The following is an 18,879-nucleotide window of genomic DNA, read 5'->3' on the forward strand; positions in this document are numbered from 1 at the left end:
AATTGAATTTTTCCTGTTCAATCCGCGGAAGATTGAGGACGATCGACGAGGCATTAAGGCGAACCTCGCATTGAACAGACTACCAAAGTCGAAGTTAAGTGCATTTAAAATAAAAATCGAGAATATTACAGATTTAAAATATTACTTAAAATTAATAGATTCATTCAAATATTTAATTCACCCAGTTATGGAGTTTCTAGAATGTATTTTTCTTTGTTATATAAGCTGTTTTGAAGATTAAAATGCTAAAAAATCATGATATAACGAATCGCATATGATAATAATTTCTTAAAATTTCCACTTTACGCGGTTTATTTCAACAAATCTTCATGACAAACCATTTTTATTGTTATTGCATCTAGAGACGTTCAGAGACTACTGTCAGAAATCAACCTCGGCGTCTATTGTAGCGTAAGAGCACTACTTCTTATCAGGAGATATGATAATTTAATGGTGTAAAGCGTCGTTTCATCGTTAATTTCAGATTCCTTTGAAGAGTTTTTCGGGTCGGCAGCTTTGCTTTCGTTTTTTCTGCCCTACGTTAGCAGCAGGAGGAAAAACTCGCGTGCTCCGAGGCCATATCACACGGAGAAATGTGTAGTTCTGATCGTGCATCTTTTATTTTCTGTGTCGTGCAATAATCAGCCTGTCCGCGATTTCATTTCTCTAGAAAACGAACGAACCGTGCCGCACGGGGAGAATAAAATAAAAACGAAAAGCCCGAAAAATAATCATAAAAAGGCAAACAATGTTGAAAGAGAGGGAAATACCTTTCAGATGGTATAATGCAGCAATATACTCTACATGGTCAATTTCAATTTGTTTTGCTGCTGAAAAAACTATAAATAGACGCGAATGAAATTTGTCTAGTCTGGGCTGTGATTCTAAATGATACAATTTTCATACTAAAAGAAAAAAGATCTCGCTCTAAATTTATCCATTACGCCTATTTTTCTTCAAAGAAAACTCTTAAAAATCTGAGATATAATACTGATTTCCTTAAAGTGTCTTGCTATAGCTAAAAAATAATATAATTCGGTTAAAAATAAGCTTATATCTATTCCTGGTATACTTTCTGAAGCAAATTGGCAAATTATGTTGCTATTGATTCCTAAGCTGAAATATCAGATTTAATTCTGATAGAGGAAAAATCTCAATGGCCACGGGCGTGCTCTTTTCGCCAAAACCCATATGACCGAAAAGAGAGTACCGAAAAAATAATTGAGGCAATCCTTCTCTCGCGGCCCTTGTTTCGAGATTTACATGTCAAGACGCGTTCTGCCCCCCGTCGAACAAATATCCGAGGGGGAGAGAGAGAGAGCGAGCGAGCGAGCGAGTAGCTTAACAAGAAAAGGGCAAAAATCCCCGACAGCAAAGGTGCTCTGCTCTCGCTCTCTCGCAATCTGGTGCTCCATTCTAAACGGTTTATGCAAATGGAAAGGTCATTTGTTGGTGTCACGGCGCAATTTGTCCCACCGTATTATTATTTCGCTATTTATTTTCGGCCCCAATAAATGCGCGGCCGTCGCCGGGCCGCGCGCCATCCACTACTCACTCAGAAAGCTATTACGGAGCTCATATGCGTGCGCGTGTCATTTCTGCGACAGATGGCACCTTGATGCTCTCAATAACAGCATTTGCAACCAAATTCATGGCGAACAGCAACATTAGTCAGCGCTGCAAGCCCCGACACAAATATTTATGGCTCCGCTCCGCTGCTGCACGGTCGGCAGCAAAATGCGAGCAAACCGTGTCTTTAACCCAAAGGACGTTTTTCCTTTCCCTCCAGCACTGCTTTGTGTCAAACGTTTTACCTTTAATGTGTTTTCTCATATTACAAAGAGACAACTGCATTGAAAATGTACTTTTAAGTTAAAAATAAGTAAAGGGAAATGGAAAGTCAATTATTTCATTTCAGTTAGGAGTTGTTTTATAGTATTTAAATTAAATAATAATATACAGGGGAAAGAGCAGGAAGCTAAAATTTAATTTAATAGGGGTTTTAATCAAACTGACTTTCCCTTATAATTCCCCGAAAAAAACATTTTTTGTGGCGTAAGATGTAGAATTTATTCACTCTTTGATGTAACTCTATAAAGAATTAAGATCTTAATTACGTGCTTTTGACATTTTCAGAGTAGATAATACGCATTTCTATTATTTTACGCAATTTTTGTTTTTAGCCAATTTGCTAATAATTTAAATAAACAATTCATTGTCAATGGGGAGTCGTGTCTCTGTCAGGGAGGTTGATTTCTCTCAAGATTTTATCACTTATTCAACTCTTTTTACGGTGCTCCACGCTTCAAATACATTTCAAACTTATTTTATCTACCCTTTTTTATGATTTTTTATTGTTTCAAAAAAAAAAGAAATAGAGAAAATGTTTATCTTTGGAACATGCACATCAAACAATGCACAAAATTGGGTTTTTGGGCTGAAGTACAACCCTTCCAATAAAAAGCGCCAAACATGTCAGCGAATAATCATTCTCAACAACCTGGAAACCTTTCTCCGCACAATTAACTTTTAAATGGATAACCACTACTAGCTCCGAATAGAAATTAATGAATGAAATATGAGTTTTTCTTCAAGTAATTTCCTGCGCGCCTGCAGTTTTGCAAGGTATGCAACGCGCTTGACTTCCATGCACTGCGCGTAGTTTTCTCTTTATCATAGGGGATAAAACTGAACTAAAATGGCATCTAATTTTTATTTATCATTCACTGAAAATAAACATTGCAAAACATTCCATTGAGGAAATAACTTGCATTTTCGATTTGTGACTACAAACCAGGACCAGACATTTTAAAATTAAATTGTTACAAGACAAGAATTTAAAATTATTTCAATTTTACGTACCAATAAGCAGTTGATCATTGTTAGTTTTGACCAGTTTGTTTTACTATGTTTTACTATGAAGTTAAAGAGGACAATGATAAATTAAAATTAAAACTCTGCCAATTTATGAACTCCAAACGTTATTTTCAAACCATATTTTCTTCGCAGATTTCGAATCCTTTTCGATATATTCAACCTTACAATTATTGGGGAAACTCTTTGTTGTGAAACAAATAGGATTTTAAGAAGGGAAGACAGTCCTTGCCATTGGAAAAGCATGCTAACTTTGCATCCACTTTTCTAAAAAGAAAATTACAGCGCTACCTAAGTGAATTAAACGGATTTTTTGTACTGGCATCAAGAATTTTCAGGGGTTTTGCAACATCAATCCTCTTCACCAAGGTCGATTGAGGAAAGAACTTTTAAATTGGATTTTCAGTGTTCTGTAAATGATACATATCATTGTCTGTTGCGCATTTTAAAACAACGTCCAAAAAGCAAAGTTTGTATTAAAATAGCTATATTAATTTTGAAACATCCGTTTTACCAGGAAATGGCCACATTTCTATCTCTTCCACAAACAAGGAAATCTTGTTTATCCGCTCCAGAGAAATGCGGCGATCAAAGAAATTCACGTCTTCCGTTTCCATTATCAAGTCCGAGCCGGGAAAGTTTTTGTTTTGGTTCAAGAGCGAGGAGACGCTTTTCGCTGAGCTCAAGGGAGGCGGGTTTAGTCGGTGTGTGTGTGTGTGTTTGTGCGCGTCTCTCTCTTTTTCTTATTACATATTTATTCATAATGGATCAATAAGTCTTATTGTGTAATGCTGCGAGAGCGGACAAATTTGGAAAGCAGCTTCGGCCGGATTAGAGCACCAATTTATACGCAGAAAGCAGCTGCGACACATTATAATATCGCAATATCCTCTCTCGCTCGCTCGCTTCTCTCTCTCCTCCCTGCTCTCGTGCTTAGCTTTATATATTTCATTAAAACACGCCACGCTGCTGGATGGGCGAGAAAAATTCGCCCCGAGACGACGCACAGCAAGAGAGAGAAAGAAAGAGAGCGGTGGCGGCATTGCTTTGCATTTCAAATTTATCTCGAATTTAAATTCACGCCGGCCAATTTGTTCAAACAAGAGCAGAAGTGACTGACAGTGGCGACCCGCAGGAATTCGCTTACGCCGATCCATTTTGGCTCGAATACGAGTTGGCGAAGAAGTTTGAGAGCATCAGTTGTTTCCTTGTTATAAATTTGGCCACTTTTGCAAATTTTATTACTCGCGTCTTTGATAAAATGCATTCTAGAGCAGTTGAATAATAAATAATTGTTTGCTTTGGAAATATGTAGTGATTAAAAAAAGTAATTTTAATTTATTTTTATTTAAAGAGCCTGCTGTCATGTCGCAAACAATTGTTGCAGCCTGCAAGAGGAAAGAAGAACAGACTCCACAGCAAGAACATCCACCTGCACCCAAGAAACCGCGCTTGGTTTTCACAGACCTCCAGCGGCGTACGCTACAGGCTATTTTTAAGGTGATTTTTCAACTTGAATATTAATGCAGCCGCGCATTTGCATGCTGATTGGCACTTCTTGCGTTTGCTTTTCCACTTTGAATACAATTATTACCAATCAACGGCTGAGAGATTTCATTATTATGCTTCAAGTTGATCAAAGATTTTGCATAACTTTTATTTTCAAAATTTACTAGCGATATTTTTGTGGCAAGAAGGAGACTTTGACAATTAACTCTCAGTCTGAATATTCTTTGAATTAGTTCTCTTTATTTTCAAATTTATAAGAATGAAATAATCGGCCCAGATTTTCTTTCATAGCTAAATTTTTAATTAAACCCATTTTAGTATTAAAATTTAAAATATAAGAGCTGCAAGATTTCAAAAACTATAATTTTTTTATTTTCTTACAAAAATTTTAATACTTTTCCTCGTGTGTAACTTTTTAAACTTAGCTGTGAAGAAAAATGAGTATTTTGTAGTTCATCTGAAATCTAGCAAAGTATATGCTACCTTGAATTATTTCATTTATTAGCTTGGCCTACAACCAGGGTTCACAAAACCTCATTTTCCAGGAAAACCCACAGCATCGCAAATAAAATTTGTTTATTGCGTAAATTTCCGCTACATACATACAAGACTAATTAATGTTGGATGACCATATATATTATTTAAAAAAAAAACATCAATTTATTGCCACTGATTTTACCAATTGATAGATTTTTTTTTTAAATTATTTTACTTTCTATCTCGTTTGGCGTAAAATTCCCATGTTTCCCTATATTTTGGTGTTTTTTTCGGCTAAATTTCGCGCAAAAAAGCATGATATGCATTTTAGCTCATTGTCAAACTGTCTGAAACTGCTTTGTTCGATTTTAGGAGACAAAGAGGCCGTCGAAGGAGATGCAAGTGACGATCGCCCGGCAGCTGGGCCTCGAGCCGACCACGGTGGGCAACTTCTTCATGAACGCGCGCCGCCGCTCGATGGACAAGTGGAAGGACGAGACCGTGATGGATGGGACGGGGTCGGTGAAAAACTCGCCCCAGCAGACGACCAGCACGACGGTGGTGCAGGTCGGCCCAAGTGCCCAGCAGAGTCTTCAGCAGCAAACGGTGACCATTCACACGAGCGACTCTTTGTGACACAACAGCTTCGACGACGACGCTGCCGCCTCGCACCGCAGCAACGAACACTTGGTGTTTCTCTGAGGCATTCGTGCGCGTGTCGCAAAAACACTCGTCGCCCGTCGAAAAAGGACTCTCTTCCTCTCCCCCGCCATTTTTCGCAGCACTTTTTACAATTTTCCTTGTCTGATCGGGAAATACTCAATGCCTGCTGCAGCCTAGTCCGTTTATTTAGTTCCATTTTCCGCCACCCTTTTTCGCAGCCAAAATACGCGCCAGCTAATTTTCGCACTCATTGCTCCCTTTTCCTTTTATCTGACGATGGGCGCGTCAAGTGACCAGATGTCATTTCTCCCATTCATTCGGTAGCGCACTTGATGATGGAAAAGTTGTGTTTTCCCCGTTTCGCCTGCTTGTTTTTAAAACAACAGGAGGAACTTTCTTTTGCTCTTTTTTATTTCACACTCGGCTGAAAAAGCGGACTGCTGCTGCTGCAGACAATTTTTTAAAATATAAAAAAGGAAAGCAATTTTTTCACGTGCTGGAGACCGCGCGGAGAGTGGCTCGGAGGAGAAGGGTCAACTTGAGTGACTGCTGCTTATAGAAATTGTTTGGTTGTTGAGTTGTTTGGTTTTCCACCAGCTGATATTTGTTGTTTGTTGTCTTCGTCTCTAGTTAAGAAAAGACGCGAGCGCGAGAGAGAATAATTTTTACCTTTCCGTCAACCAGAGACAACTCTAGTCGAGTTCAGGGACCCAAAAACTAGCGTTTTAAGCGAGCGTAACTTAAGCATTCCCCTGTTTGATTGATTGTGATTTATATTTCGAAGCATTTTTATTGTGCTTTACAGTCATATTTTTCTTGTAACTTTTGTGATGTGTCATTCCGTTTTATTGATCCGCACTAGTCATTTTTTATTACCTAATTTGTCTGTGAGTGGCTATAATTATGATCTCAAATTTAATTTGTAAGATACGCGTAGTTAAAAATTCCCCCTTTCCCCGATTGTTTCCGTGTACAAAAAAGTAGCGCTCCTATGGTTTTGCTGCCTGGAAAGCAAAAAAATGAGAAAGTTCTTGCTGACGGTTCTCAAAGGATGGGACACACATAAAATATTTCTCGAGCAATAGCCTTTTGGTGTGTGCATTTCTTGGATATAAAACAGACAAAAAAGATATATTGCGATGACGGTGGATTTTTGTAGCTCATAGAGATAATAATCGATGGAGTACGTTATTTCAAATACGCAGAATGTGGACCTTGTACAGAACCTTTTTTACACCCACCTGCGCAAATACCAATCATCTCACACTCGTTCAAATAACATTATCAAAAATGTGTTTAAATTTAAGAAAAGTGGGAAAGTAGAGTTTTTCAGTTAAATCACGCGTATAACACAAACAAATGAACACAATAAGATTAAATAAGTGTCGCTCATTCTATCTTTTCGCTCTAGATCTCCATTGATTGATTGAAACAAACGATTTATTTTTCTATCGACAGATCTTTAGGAAAACGTATTAAAACACAAAAACACTCACCGATGACTAAAAAAAACCAGAAACAGACGCAATATTCCGTATCTTGCTGGGGCAAAAACGTTTTTGCGGAGGGCAAAAAAGCCGAAAAGACGCTGCTTTTACTGACTATGCAAGACTTGACAGAAATAAAAATAAAGTAAAAAGAAGCGGCAAAGAAAGTGCGCACCGAAAACAATTGTAGACCCTTGTGAAGGTTTGACCCTGAAACCATTGTGCTCTGTTGTATAAAGGATCTTTCCTGCTATTCAATTGAGATAGCATGTAAGAAAACCAGTCAAGTCAGTGAATGTGTTATGTATAAAAATTAAACAGTGGTATTTAAGGAACAAGTCTGTACATAGCGCGCGTAGGCGTTCGCAATTCCAATCACCCGAGCAAGCTCGCTAATCGCCGGATCGACTGTCAAAAAATCGTGTGCGGAATTAGTGAGTTCGTTCTCCCCTGCCCCCAGTCACCCACCGAATTCATATTCTAAAAATCAGTTCGAGTATTAAGCTGAGTACTTAATTGCCAGGAAATAAGTGTAAAATGTACACGTAGCGAAACAGAAAAAGAAAGCAGCTCCCCGAGAAAAACTGATCAAAAGTGTTTTTATCCGCAATAAAGAGAATCATTTTGAGAAAGTTATAGTCACGAAAACGCACTCTAAAGTGAGCCATTGTTTTCAAACTTTTTTCTTAAGACGGTCTGTTCGAACAGACTCAAGAGTTGAATTGAAATTTACAGGTATGAATGGAGATAAAAATTATATAGAAAACGATTAATATAATCGCTGTTTGTACAACAGTTGCAGGATTGAATTGTAGTGAGGAGCGTTTACCGAGAAAAATTTAACCACCGAAAAGTAAATGAGATATGTGCAAAAATGTAATTAAAAAGGTATCAAAAATCGAGTGAATATGTGGTGTATGTAGTTATGTATTGAACTAAGTCACTGGATGGTTTTATATTGAACAGATTTGGCGAAATTAAAATTATTGACACACGGAAGCTACCACTTCTCTAGAGACAAATAACGATTGTAAAACGCAGGACCCTTGATTGTTCCATTCCATTTTATTTGTCTTCGTATTACGTGCAATGATATTAATTTTAAAGAGACAAAATGTACCTTATTTGTTATCGCGCTCGGGCTGGAATCTAGATTCGCTTGGCCTGAAGCGTGAAAATGAACATAATTATCCATTCCAATGTGTTGATGATGTAATTGTTGATCATTTGGAATGCGAAAAATTGGCCTCAAAGGTCAGATAAACATTCTTGAGCGTCTGTCTGCTAAGTTGATTTCAAAAGATAGGTATTGGGATAATTGAATTAGTCACATAACTTAAATCTCTAGTCTGAAAAGCCCCCCCGACTTGTAAGAAACCTCAAATGACTGCAGATGTAAAAAGTTGTTGGTTTGTATTGCGTCGTGAAACAAAAAATAAAAGAAACATTGTTTTAGCTCTCCATTTTGCACAAAACGTACAACACTATGTGAAAAACTGATCCACTCTATTTAAAACTGAAATTCAAAATGCGCCATGTAAAGTTCGTTTCCCCTCTTTCCGTTTTGCGCAGCAATAATAAAATGACATTTTTTAACGATACACACACTTTCGGTTTTTAAAGTTGGGTTCACGTGACGAGTGTCTCTATCCGATTCGAGTGTATCTCTGTCGATGACATATCATGATGATGTAAAATGGAAAAGAAGCGAAGGAGGATCTCTTCTCGTCTTTTCTGGTTTTCCAGTAACACTCACACAAACACACATACAATTATGTACACACATACACTCACACACCTGAGACGATGTTGAAACTAAAGTGAATCAGTGCAAATATTCCGTGAGACAAGTATAAATTAACTCATCCCATAAACTGTACTTCGATTGACGAATATTGATATATTATATTGTATCTTGGATTAAATTTTAAGTGAGAAGTGTTTTGGAATAATGTTCTGTATGCATACATTGATTTGCTTGTCATAGAGATGTTTTTATAGTGATCACTACACAATAGCTTTCCTTAATAAAAAGCATTATTGCAAATTAGAAATAAACCTAATGTGTTTCATTTACCCCTAGAATTTTCCTGAACAAGAAAAGTTTTTCATCCAGAAAATGCAATTTCTTACTTAGTTCCAATACTTCATGACAAGAACAAAATAAAAAAATTCCAACTCTTAATGCTATAAATATTGTCAAGCTCTGAATATTTTTTTCGTATTAATCTTACATTAAAAAATAAATAAAATAAAATATGACGTAAGTGATTATTAACCAATAATTAAAAATCTGAATAGACTCTATAATCATCTGATAAGTGTTGGTAATTTAATTTTGATCATTTTAATGTAATCCTCGGATTAGAAAACATAGCTTTTTACCTGGACGTAAACATTTTTATTCAGAGATCTCAGCCGCGTTATTTTCGGCGTCTGGCTGGACTGGCTGCAGCCGAATTTAGGCCCGACGGCGGCTGGCGCGGCTGAAAAACTTTATAGCGTTAAGTTTGATAGTGCCAGAAGGGCTGGGGGACAAGTATTTCTCCTGCACTTCCCGACTTTATGACTGAGACCTCTGTTTTAGTATCAATGAAATCGCTCGATCAGTTGGCAAAAATTATCTAAATTAATTCAGTTGGCAGTTAATTTTGCTTAACCTGTCTGCTGGAGAGCCGTAACCCGTCTGTCTTCTGCAGGTCGTTGCCCCGCAGGATCAGGGAGCCCATGAACATTCGTTTGGTGAGATGCAGAGATGGTCATTTTTCCGGGGGAAAAGAAAACGAATTAGAGTTTCAAATAACAAAACTTTGAACCGTACGTTTGAAAAATGGTTGATTTTCATTTGCTTTAAACTGTGTAAATTGAACAAAAATGCATCTAAGTACTGCATCAGACCTAGATTTCACGCAAACAATATTAATAATTATGAAAAAAATTAAATCTAACCAGGAATATTACTAAAAATACCAGGTAATATATTTATATCAGAAGATACCACAAAAATGACAGAAAAAAGCCAAAAATTTCGGAAAAAATCCATACCTTACCGAAATTTTAAAAGGAAAAATACTGTCCGTAAAATAAAAAACCTTTTTCGCTTACCTTCTGTTTTATTGCACCAGTTAGAGAGAACATTACATGGAATGTCACATCATTTACCTCCTAAGCTAGGAACTTACAATTATAAGTTATGGCAACAAGGGCAGATTTAAATTGAAATTTGATTGACGAAAAGCAAAAAGAACCTTGGTGAATTACTCCAAGGATATTGTTTAGAAAATAAAGAGAAAAATAAATTGTATGCTTTCTTCTGGTACAATGTCAGTGCCATCTCATTTTATTTGGATGGTTAGAAACACATGCTTGACACCGTGAGAAGAGAAATGCATTAATTCGTTTAGAGATAGACTAAAACTGCTTCCTCTGCCACTGCGCTCCACCAGAATAGTGACCGTCTGTAGGTCTGGACGGTCCCTTCCTCTCGTGCGAGTGGCTAGAATGGCCTCCCCGTCTCTCCAACTCCAGTTTCACCAAACGCAGCCGGTGCCGCTCTGAACGCATGTGGTCGCCCATTTGCTGTTCTGAGTTGAACGTCACATTGCAGTCCTCGCAGATGAGCAAGCGCCTCCAATGCTGCGGCGGCGACGCCCTTCTCTGCTGCGGTGACACTCTCCTCTGCGGCGGTGACACTCTCCTCTGCGGCGGTGACACTCTCCTCTGCGTCGGTGACACTCTCCTCTGCGTCGGTGACACCCTCCTCTGCGGCGGTGACACTCTCCTCTGCGGCGGTGACACTCTCCTTTGCGGCGGTGACACTCTCCTTTGAGGCGGTGACATTCTCCTTTGCAGCGGTGACAATCTCATCTGAGGCGATGACAATCTTCTCTGCGGCGAAACTCTCCGCGGGGGCGGTGACACTCTCCTCGGTGGAGTCAGATCCCGCGGTGAGACTCTGCGCGGCGGAGACAAGAGGCGGCGGGCTGGTGGCGAGAGTCTGCGCGGTGGAGACAGGATGCGGCGGGCCGGCGGCGAGATCATCCGCGGTGACAGCTGGTAGTCATGGTAGTGCGGGGGCGGCAGTTGCGGCGATGGAGAACGAGTGCGGCGCTGGTAAATTACTTCTGGCATTGGTAAGAATGTCTGCGTTGCGTATCTCGGTGGAGATTCGTACAACTCTGGTGGCATGTTGATTGGGCTTCTTGGTAAGTGCTGGGGTTCCATCTACATATCAAATTGTCTCTTAAAACTCTCAGATCTGTAGCTGTGAGATTTCTTGTTTATGATAATCGTTTACAAACCAGACTGGCATTGCTGCTGAGATTCAAAATATAACAGAGCAAAACATCAACTACCAAAGAGATGCAAGATTTTTTAGCGTACATTCGGACACCTCTACTACATAATAGATATTCTGAAGGCACAGTTCAAGAAACAAAGCGTGGATACAAAAGAGCCAAAAAGGAAGAGGGAGCCTGGACTGGGGCCGAAATTTTGAAAAAGCGTCTGCAAAGGAGTCGGCGCTAATTTAAGCCACTTGTTTTATGAGTGGAGTTGATTGAAGCGAAGACTTAAGCGCCACGAAGCTTTTTTCCCAGTCCGGCCCTGAGGAAGTTGATAGAAATACTTTGTGGTTAAGCAGAGCAAAATGACTATATTGCCAGAATAATTAGAAATATACTTATTTAGCAAAAATTATGAGTCAAACACCGTCTAAATCATCAAAGAAATAGTTTGAAACAAAAATAGTTGGAAATTTAGCACAAAAAACGTCTAAAATACACAGCTGAGAACTTTCAGCGGCCAGGAATAAAATTAAATCTGATTCTTACCAAGGCATGAGGATCATCTCGCTGGTTTTCATACTCCCACGGAGAGACGCGTCCTCTCAGGCTGTGCCGCAGGTCCTCCTGCTCGTAGGGGTTGACCGGAGGGCCCAAGCGAGAGACAGGCACGTCCATGGTCTGCACGCTTGTGTGGCACATCGTGGTCGGCTTCATTTGCGTCCAGTGGTTAATGTAGGTTTTCTTGCTGCGCTCAACGCACGTATAGCAGACGAGTGGCGGCGGCTCCGGAATCGGGTCTGTCTGGCAGCCGACGTTGGAATTGCGCACGCGGATGGGCGATGTGCTTGAGTCTTTCCGGCTCACCTGCTTTTTGTTGCTAGCCAGCAGCTTCTTGATGGAGATCTCCGGCTTGGGCGGAACCAGCTCCGGCTTCTTGCAGACAAACTGCGGTTTGTCCGGCACCTTTAGAGCTCTCAGGTTCAGGGGCCTGATGAAGTTGTCCAGCTTCACGAGCGGCTTTTTCAGCAGCGGCGACTGGTTGGGCGAAGCCTCGACTTCGTCTTTGACCTCGGCCATTGATGGAATGACCTGGAAACGCAGGGGCTGCAAGAAGGTCGCGTCAAACCTGGCAATTGCAGCCTTGATGCGATCGTCGATGGCTTTCTTGTATTCCATCGGCTTGTTGCTGGCGGCTGTTGGGTAGTTAGTAATGATTTGAAAAATATGGAGAAACGCGAAAATTACCAGTCATTGAGGCAAGGAAGTCAGAGAGCTTCATGCTGTTCTTTGACTCATCGATGTCATTGCTGCTAGCACCAGACTGAAATTAATTTTGTTTAGATACAATTGTTTCACGAATTCACTTAAATTTGCGTTTATGAAGGTAGTAGAAATTTGTAATACATTAGGAGCTGAATCGTTGCCATTAAAGTGTCATTGCAATTTCATTCATCATAACAGTGAAAACTAGGCAAATATTTTCCCCAAAGTTTGCAAAATTCCGGATTTTTCAGGAAAGACCAAGACAGCAACGTTCAAATTAATGAAGAAGTGCAAATAGAAGTTGTAAATCTACGGATGTAAAATTTATCTTAGAAAATTTTCAAATTTTTTATTTTTAAAACGTAAAAGAAAAATTTGAGTAAAATTTTTCAAATATTAAATTTTAAATGAATTGTTTTTTTTTCAATCAATACAGAGATCACTATAACACCACTTTTAGTGAGTTCCCTCAAGCAACGGAAGGTTTTGCAAAGATTGTTGACAACGAGGCTTTAAATTTATTTTAATTTAATTTTTGAACAAGCCAGAAAAACCGGCAAAAAACTGATGGAAAAATATGGTTTTAATCACAGCCGGTTTAACACTGTTAACTTTAAAGCAGTTTCCACGCAGTTCTACTAGTTAAATAACCAGTCCTCGTTGTTTCAAAAATAAGATTTCAGCTTGTTTTGTCCCCAGCTGGCACTGTTTTCACGAGAAAATGATTTTATTATTAAAAATAATATTGTAATATTACAATAATGTTGATTTTTCTTTAAAGGATCACAAAATGTTTCCACAAAAATGATTTTTTTATGTTTTACATTAAAAACCTACAATAATTATTTTAATAATATTTTGCATAGTTTTTTATGATAAATAAAGGAATAAAGCGCCAGTTGAGCTAAACCATGTCGAGAAAATATTTCAAATTTCAAACAATAAGGACAAGTCCGTATTTATTCACAAATTTCATTTTAAAAATCTTGGAGGACATTTTAATGTAAAATATTGCACAAAAATATATACAAATTTAAAAGTGGCTTCAATTCATGTGTTCAACCAATATGATGAGAGACAATGTTGAAAAATATTTTCAAACTTTTCAGTAGCTGTTATAGCTCCAGGGCATTTTCACAAATACTTTACGTGCACACGCAAAACGTTAAGGCATTATATTTAACTGCAGGGGATATCACCTCACCGGCCATTGTAAATTTATGACTACACTCAGTCAGTTTAGTGTTAGCAAATAAAAATAAATTTAAACTAAATATTTATTTCAAATGTTTTTGCCCATATCTACCAACTACCAGAATAATTATCATTTGAATGTATTTAAGTCATTAATTAAGTTGTTAAAGTGCATAATATATAGCAAAAATTCCCCATTTGTCTCTACTTTTATGTTTTATAACATTTTGCGTGAATTCTATTGGTAATAATGTCTACTTACGGTGATGCTGCTCATTGTCTTGAGAGACTTTTTGATTTGAGGTGCTGAAGGCGTGCTGGGGCTAGGTAATGGTGGAGCTAGTGGATCCTCCAGAACAGGCTTAGGCACTGGCTGCGGTAGAGGGTAAGCCATCGGAAGTGTCCCCACGTCTCCGATGCCGGGAACTACAGGCTGGGATGGATACCGCTGCGGATACTGCATCACGGGTGGGTGGTACGGGGCCCGAGGGTGAGGGTCGTGAGGGTAGTTGTACATCATCTGGCCGGGCGGCTGGTATCCCCCGTAAGGCATTTGATATGGAATGACAGCACCGCTGGCGATTTCTTCCAGTGATGGTTGGGGTATCGAAAGCTATTTTATATATTTTTAATCAGTAGGTCAAGTTAACATTGTAAAGAGGAATATAACAAGAAAAATGTTTCATTTGGCATGAACTTGAAAGCAATGTTAACTTAAAAAAGATGTCAGTTGGGCTGCTGATGTCGTCATGATATCATGGCGGATGCCTGTAAAAGCTCATTTCTCATTTGTAATCAACGGACATTTCTTTTAAGTGCGTGATTCAATACCAGATTTAAATTCAAGAGGTAATAATTCTTGACTTTTACCAATGGAGGTTTAGTTGACGTCATGAACGTATTTTGAGGCGGAGTCCCGCTGATTTTCCGCAGGGGCGAGCGGCTTCTGCTTCTACTCCTCCTCCTCGGAATACTCCTGGTGGCCGGGGGACGAGAGGCTCTTTCTGGAGGCTCTGGGGACAGGCTGATGGATTTTCGGTAGTCCCTTCTCGTGGGGGAGATGCTCCTCCTCTGCCTGGTCCTTCTGCTGTTCATGCGGGCTGAAAAGAGATCAGTGCTGGACCTTCTCGGACTTCGTGACGCCGACCTCCTCCTCACTGGAGACCTTCGAGGGGACGGCCTGCGCGTCGCACTGTTTCTCCGTGGAGACGGAGACTTCATGGTGAAGGTCCTCCTTGGGCTGATTTCCCTTTTTGGACTCACGGACCTTCTATTCTTGGGTGGCGGCCGCCTAACAGGAGAAGATCTGTGTTTGATGGCCCTAGGTGACCTAGACTTTCGCTGCGGCGAGTTTGAGCGCCGGCGCTTTGGAGACACCTTTCTTGGCGACACCGCCCTCCGTTTCTCCGGAGACCTGGACCGGCGAGTGCCACCTCCATCCTTCTTTTTGTCATCTACTCTCTTCTGCTCTCCACACTCTATCTTCTTCCTATCTGTCAACTTAATCCTCAGATCAATCTGATCCGCTTTGTCCTTTTCTTTCGTGGCTGGCTCTGCTGCAGGTGGTTGCTTCTGCTTCGTATCTTCTGGACACTCTTCAGTGACTAGGCTGTCAAAAAAGTCGTCAGGCACGTCCTTGTAACTTATCCTGAGGACTTCGTCGTCGTCATCTACAGGGCTTTCTTCAGATCCAGATTTCACGGTCGATGAAACTTCGCTATTGCCAACTCGGGCTGCAGCCATGTTCAACACTATACCGAGTCCGGTATTATTTTATCCAAAACACACAAACGAAGTGCGATGGACTAAAACACGAAACCAGCCAAATTTACTCCTCGTGCAACTCAATTTTGCTGTGTTCAACTAAGAGTGGAATATTAATATATTATGTATAATAGTATCCCAACGATTTATTGTATGTACATATTGCTGTAAATCATAAGTACATACATACCACCTCACCAAACTCGCTGGAAAGCAATTTATACTAATATCTGTGTATTTTTCACCCCTTCACGAATGTATATCGAAACTATACACTGCACATGGATCAAAAATAATGTCCTGCACAGTGCACACCTCTTCCCTGCTTCCTTCTATCTTTTTTTTAAATAAATTGTTATTGATTGGTCGAGGTAAGCGGCACTTTTAAATTGGAAGGAATGTATTATTGCAGGGATGCGACTTTGGTTTAAATAAAGCGCGCAATCACAATCAGCACAATAATAGTATTGCTTTTATGCTTTTATGAGAATTTAAACTTGGCGGGGTTTTAAAATTTTAGGTCATGTCTCGTACAAGCTATCTCTTCCCCACATTTCATTTTCATTGGCTATCAAGAGAGAGGAGAGCCTTTTGCGCCGTGTTGTTGGAGTGGCCATCTGGAAAAGCTAAAAAACAAAAGCCGGCTACTGTGCGCCCTGCTGTCCATCCTCCTTGTCTCCTTCCTCCATTATCTAAAGGAACAGTAGAATTATGTTCCGATCAGTCATCAGCTTGGTGCCACTATGGTAAGAAAACTGGTGAAAATCCCGATTATTCTAACACATTAGCCGTAGAAGAATAAATTTTGCATGAAACGAGACCGCTCAACCGGCCTTGCGGTGTGTAAAAGCGGGTCAAACAGGCTGTTGAAAATTGCAGGTCAACATAAGGCGGTCTTAAAACTTCGCCGCAAAATGCAGATTTCGAGTCTAAAACCGCTATATTTTCAGTGGACAGCAGCAGGTTCGCAACATGGCCACCCTGAAGGCGATCTCCATGCGCCTGAAGTCCGTGAAAAACATCCAGAAAATCACCAAGTCAATGAAGATGGTGTCCGCAGCCAAGTACGCAAAGGCTGAGCGCGAGCTGAAAATGGCACGACCCCTCGGCGAGGGTGCCAAGGTTAGTACTTACCCTTTTTACCGAGGACATTCATGACAGGCTGTCCGCAGGCCTTCTACGACAAGGCCGAGGTCGCCCCCGAGGAGAACAAACCTCAGCGACTGATCGTGGCTGTGACCTCTGACAGAGGTCTCTGCGGAGCTGTCCACACCAGCGTTGTCCGGCAGATTCGCAACGAGCTCAGCGAGCCTGGTGCAGAGAACATCAAGGTCGTGTGTGTTGGAGACAAGTCCAGGGCCATCCTGCAGAGGTTATTACATGTTTTTCTGACTCGAATAACAATTTGGAAATTGTTATTTTTTTTTCTTAGAAAATATCAGTGAGATAGACTGTAATAAGTAACTTCTGAAAATTTGTCATTAATTTAATTTATGAAGTTAAAATATGATCAGAGGGATCTGGTTTAATAATTATATCTTTTGTGAACAGTGATAGCGTTTGGCATACAGTTGTCCTGCCAGTTTTATAGATGGCAGGTTTAATTTGCTATTTTTTTCAGTTTAACTGGCAATTGGTTGTCATTTACTTTATAAAAATCTCAAGAATTAGAATATTGACTAGATGTTGAAATTGAAATTTAATTCATTTCAGTTGCGTAGCCATAACAAATTTTTTCTAAAATAACCTCACTATTAATTGTCCAAGTTATTAAACATTAAAATTATTCTAGGTTACACGGAAAGCACATTCTGTTTGCATGCAAAGAACTTGGACGCAAGCCGCCCACATTCACCGACGCAGGATCGCTCGCTATCGCCATCCTTGACTCTGGCTACGAATTCGCCTCCGGAAAGATCATTTACAACAAATTCAAGTGCGTAATCTCAACATCCATCATTCGCTCTCTCTACTGTCAAACCTCAGGTCTGTTGTGTCCTACAACACCACCGAGCTGCCCCTGTTCAGCCTGTCGGCGATTTCCAACGCCCCCAAGCTGTCCGTCTACGACTCGTTGGACGCTGAGGTCATCCAGAGCTACCTCGAATTTTCGATTGCTGCCCTCTTGTACTACTCTATGAAGGAGGGAGCCTGCAGCGAACAGTCATCCCGCATGACTGCCATGGACAATGCCTCTAAGAACGCCGGTAATTAAATTTTGCTTTTATCCCAAGCTATGGAAATCTCATTGATTTGTGTTTTTGTTCGCAGGTGAGATGATTGAGAAGCTCAGCTTGACATTCAACCGTACTCGCCAGGCCGTCATCACCAGAGAGTTGATTGAAATTATTTCTGGTGCGTCTGCACTGTAAATACGACGCTCGAGGAAGTAGCAGCAAACAGTTGATTTCCAGTAGAATGTACAAAAAAAGGATAAAAAGAAAAATTGCCCGCTCCCAAGATTCTTTGTTGCTACGCTGGTACTTGACACTTTGCGGGAGCTCATAATTTGGAATTGTCAGCCTGGAGAATCAATATTAAGAATAAATCAGCCCCCCACTGACATTGTAAGATGGTTTTCTAGTATTGGACTATTCCGAATTTGACCTCTTGCATGTGTGCATTTCCAGATCTTTGTTTAATAAATTGTGTCTACACACTCTGTCAACTGTTCACAAAAGCACATTTTATTTTGCTGTGTGGACATTTTAGGTTGAGTTTATTGCATCATAATACTGCTTTACTCGTATTAGTGGTTTTATAAATAATGAATTGATTATTTAAGTAGCGGGATTTCCGGAGACCAGGAAACAATTATTAAATGAAATTAGTTAGGTGGACATGTCACTAGATGGCACTGTGAGCTAGATCAGTCACCTGTCCTCTTGGGCTAGAGAGAGCGATAACTTATCGAATATCGATGTAATTTGAGTGGTTGTTTACAAGCACAAATCAGCTTTAAATTGGACCTAATTAGACTAGCTCTTTTTGAAAGAGTGGTAAACACTGTTCTTTAAATTCATTTCTGGTTGTCTAGACACTCTGAAATTGGGAATTTCCAAATGTAGATCTAACTAAAATTCATATTTTTGCACATTCCATGCAAGTATGTAGATACATATGGCAAATATAAGCAATTTAAATACATATGTACTTTAAGTTTTAACATTTAATCCAGAAATTTTGGGTTTTTTTAACCAGTTTAAAATTTTTTCATGCGTTCGCTGTCTTTCTCCCCTTTGTAAATTATTATGGAGAGATTTGTACGTCAGCATCCATTTTTCGGTCCTCCAGGACTCGCGAATCGCGAACATTCGAACATCGATACTCAGCTGGATGCGAATGCCCATCCCACAACGAGA

General features: G+C 39.9%; 3 protein-coding genes across 10 annotated transcripts in view; 2 read left to right on the forward strand and 1 right to left on the reverse strand.

The window, feature by feature from the left end:
* Positions 1–8,465, forward strand: part of onecut — a 42,773-nt gene extending 34,308 nt beyond the window's left edge. For 2 of the 8 annotated variants that reach the window (XM_065496446.1, XM_065496449.1), the window contains 2 exons: positions 4,229–4,374; positions 5,233–5,371. In XM_065496446.1, the coding sequence (XP_065352518.1) occupies positions 4,229–4,373 (145 nt within the window). In that variant the 3' untranslated portion in view covers position 4,374; positions 5,233–5,371. Of the gene's footprint in view, positions 1–4,228; positions 4,375–5,232 lie in introns of all 8 variants that reach the window. The other 6 variants (XM_065496448.1, XM_065496450.1, XM_065496442.1 and 3 more) reach the window with 3 other exon arrangements.
* Positions 5,993–15,814, reverse strand: LOC135947514 (serine/arginine repetitive matrix protein 1-like). Its single transcript, XM_065496441.1, has 5 exons — positions 14,624–15,814; positions 14,016–14,366; positions 12,542–12,617; positions 11,843–12,489; positions 5,993–11,234 (listed from the first exon to the last, which is right to left on the reverse strand). The coding sequence occupies exons 1-5, from the start codon at positions 15,494–15,496 to the stop codon at positions 10,422–10,424; spliced, it is 2,760 nt and encodes a 919-aa protein (XP_065352513.1). The 5' UTR covers positions 15,497–15,814; the 3' UTR covers positions 5,993–10,421.
* A 288-nt stretch (positions 15,815–16,102) lies between these two features.
* Positions 16,103–18,197, forward strand: ATPsyngamma (ATP synthase, gamma subunit). The gene is made up of 6 exons (XM_065496145.1): positions 16,103–16,263; positions 16,468–16,639; positions 16,690–16,889; positions 17,310–17,453; positions 17,504–17,724; positions 17,789–18,197. The coding sequence occupies exons 1-6, from the start codon at positions 16,229–16,231 to the stop codon at positions 17,887–17,889; spliced, it is 873 nt and encodes a 290-aa protein (XP_065352217.1). The 5' UTR covers positions 16,103–16,228; the 3' UTR covers positions 17,890–18,197.
* The last annotated feature ends 682 nt before the right edge of the window (positions 18,198–18,879 follow it).

The sequence above is a fragment of the Cloeon dipterum genome, chromosome X (genome assembly GCF_949628265.1).
Source record: "Cloeon dipterum chromosome X, ieCloDipt1.1, whole genome shotgun sequence".
NCBI classification, from domain to species: Eukaryota; Metazoa; Arthropoda; class Insecta; order Ephemeroptera; family Baetidae; genus Cloeon; species Cloeon dipterum.